We start from the raw sequence: 2,186 nt of genomic DNA, 5'->3' as shown, positions 1-2,186 counted from the left end.
ACATTTTAAGTATTCATCATACACACGTATTATATTTTATTTTATGTATGTTGGGGTGAATATCTTTCTCCACAACTAGTTTGCATAATGTTTTCTGAAACACAGAAGTCATCATTATCAATATAAATGAACTAATTGTTTTAATTACTAAGTTGTGCCCTGGTTAAGAAATCCTTATGAGAATATTGTATCAGGTTCCCCTTACTTTCAGGACTTCAATCTATCTGGAAATGACTGTGTATGGTTTGAGGTAGGACACAGTATTTAGTTACTTTTTTTTAATATGAATTAATCCAGTATTGGTCTGATCACCTTGTGTATTTCAATGTAGAAGAGCACACTAATAATGAAGGATTATTTATATCTGTGGTGAGAATTACAAAATAAAGTCAAACATAGAAGGTCAAATAATATTACCTCAAAGGATAGATTAATACAATGAATCTTGATGGATAAGTGTAATATCGTTAGATAAGGAGAAGAAAAACATTTCCCAGTTATCACTGAGAATTCACTTCAAGTTTTTTTGCATGAAGCAAAAGATCTCGACTGTCTTCCGTTGATTTTAACTTCATTCAGACATGTCTGTCATTTATTATTTCACTCAGTGACAGTCAGAAATAAAGAAAAAAAGAGAATATACTGTAAGCCATGATCATAAATAATGATTTTTCAAAAATTATTTAATAAAGAACCAATACATATACTTTTAGCATTTTCAGCATATTTAATAGTAACACAGTATATGAGTTTTGGTAACATTAGAAGGCAGTTCAAGACATAAAATAGAGCCTATTTGTCCTGTTTGCTAAGGCACAAGGAAGAGGACTTCATGGAATAAAGGGGTTCCCACAGCATGTGAACACATTTCTGATTTGTCTCTGGTCAGAAGTGAATGCAGCAAATGATAGGCCTGAGAGGAGGTGAGAAAGAGCAATTAGGGATAGTGTATATTAGGGAGCTTTGATTAACATCAACAAAACTCACAGTCTTAGCCTCATAATCCAGGAATAATCCTACTCGGCTGGTAGGTCTTGGGATATATTGCAGCATAAGTGGTGAGGTGGTAAAGAGATGGCATTGAATGTCATTCTTAACACACCCAAGAAGAAAGAGTCCCTCCTCTCCATCTATCTTCTCATTCTGATTCTTCTCTTTCCAATATGTATTACAGACACCAAAAGCCCAATTCCAAGAGTCCCCCACATGGAACTCCCAGTAATATTTGCCAGAGGTGAAAGTCTGAGCACCCCATACAAGAAAATTTCTAGGTGTTGCAGTGATATAGGGCGCATCTTGATGATTACATCCAACACACATGCTTCTCAAAATTTCATATGGAAATACATGACTGTTGGCCTCTTCACAATGCAGAGTAATATGCACTGTAAAAAAAAAAAAAATGAAAACATGCACAGACATGTGTAAATAAGAAAAAATAATTGTCCTATCAAGATGTTACTTTACCAGGAAGTGTAGTCATAGAGACAGTTTTGCTTGTAACTTCTAGTAAAGTATAGAGATGATTAATATTATATACAAGACAAGCAAAACCCTAACCACAGATATGAAATTTTTTTGAAAACTTACATATTAAGAGCCAAATGTGAGACAAACTTCTTTCAATCCAGTTTTCAAAGTAAAATGTACACATTATGTGCCCTAAATGCTATGCTGTTATCAAGATCATGGTTTAGAAATGCTTCTTATTCTTAAAAGCTAATGCTATCACTTTGGAAAGAATGTGAAGATTTTCACTTACTCAAGAACTGCTCTAGATATCTGTATAAAATGCATATGTACATGTTATAAGTGATAATTTAAAGCAGATTTCTGCAAAATCTTTGACCGGTCTCTCTGTGGTCCTCCATGCTAGCTCTGGACTGAAGCTGGATTTTAGACTTAACATGTAGCTCCTCATATTGCAATTAAATTGAATTTATTTTCATTTGTAATTTTACTTGTATTCACAAAATGATTTCTTCCTTTTATTTTTACCCATTAATTCAAATGTTTGCAATATATGAATATGTACCCATTAAAAAAATACAAAATCCCCAAGAATCTCCAGTAAACTATATTCCCCAAAGAACAGTTCTTAGCAGTTCAAACAAATACACTAAAGAAATGTACAACTTTTATTTAACATTAAATAATTCACCTGCATTCTGAGCATTATTTCATTT

At 32.8% G+C, this 2,186-nt stretch overlaps 1 protein-coding gene across 1 annotated transcript; it reads right to left on the bottom strand.

Moving 5' to 3' along the window:
• Positions 1-885: 885 nt before the first annotated feature.
• Positions 886-1,385, bottom strand: LOC108518359 (tripartite motif-containing protein 49C-like; the record flags this gene model as incomplete). The annotated part of the gene is made up of 1 exon (XM_017856634.1): positions 886-1,385. A coding segment is annotated over one exon (500 nt), but the record flags the coding sequence as incomplete, so codon positions are not given.
• Between the last annotated feature and the right edge of the window lie 801 nt (positions 1,386-2,186).

The sequence above is a fragment of the Rhinopithecus bieti genome, unplaced genomic scaffold (assembly GCF_001698545.2).
Source record: "Rhinopithecus bieti isolate Rb0 unplaced genomic scaffold, ASM169854v2 scaffold_46013, whole genome shotgun sequence".
NCBI lineage: Eukaryota > Metazoa > Chordata > Mammalia > Primates > Cercopithecidae > Rhinopithecus > Rhinopithecus bieti.
The sequence above is the reverse complement of the archived record's forward strand: the minus strand, read 5'-3'. Positions and strand labels throughout refer to the sequence as shown.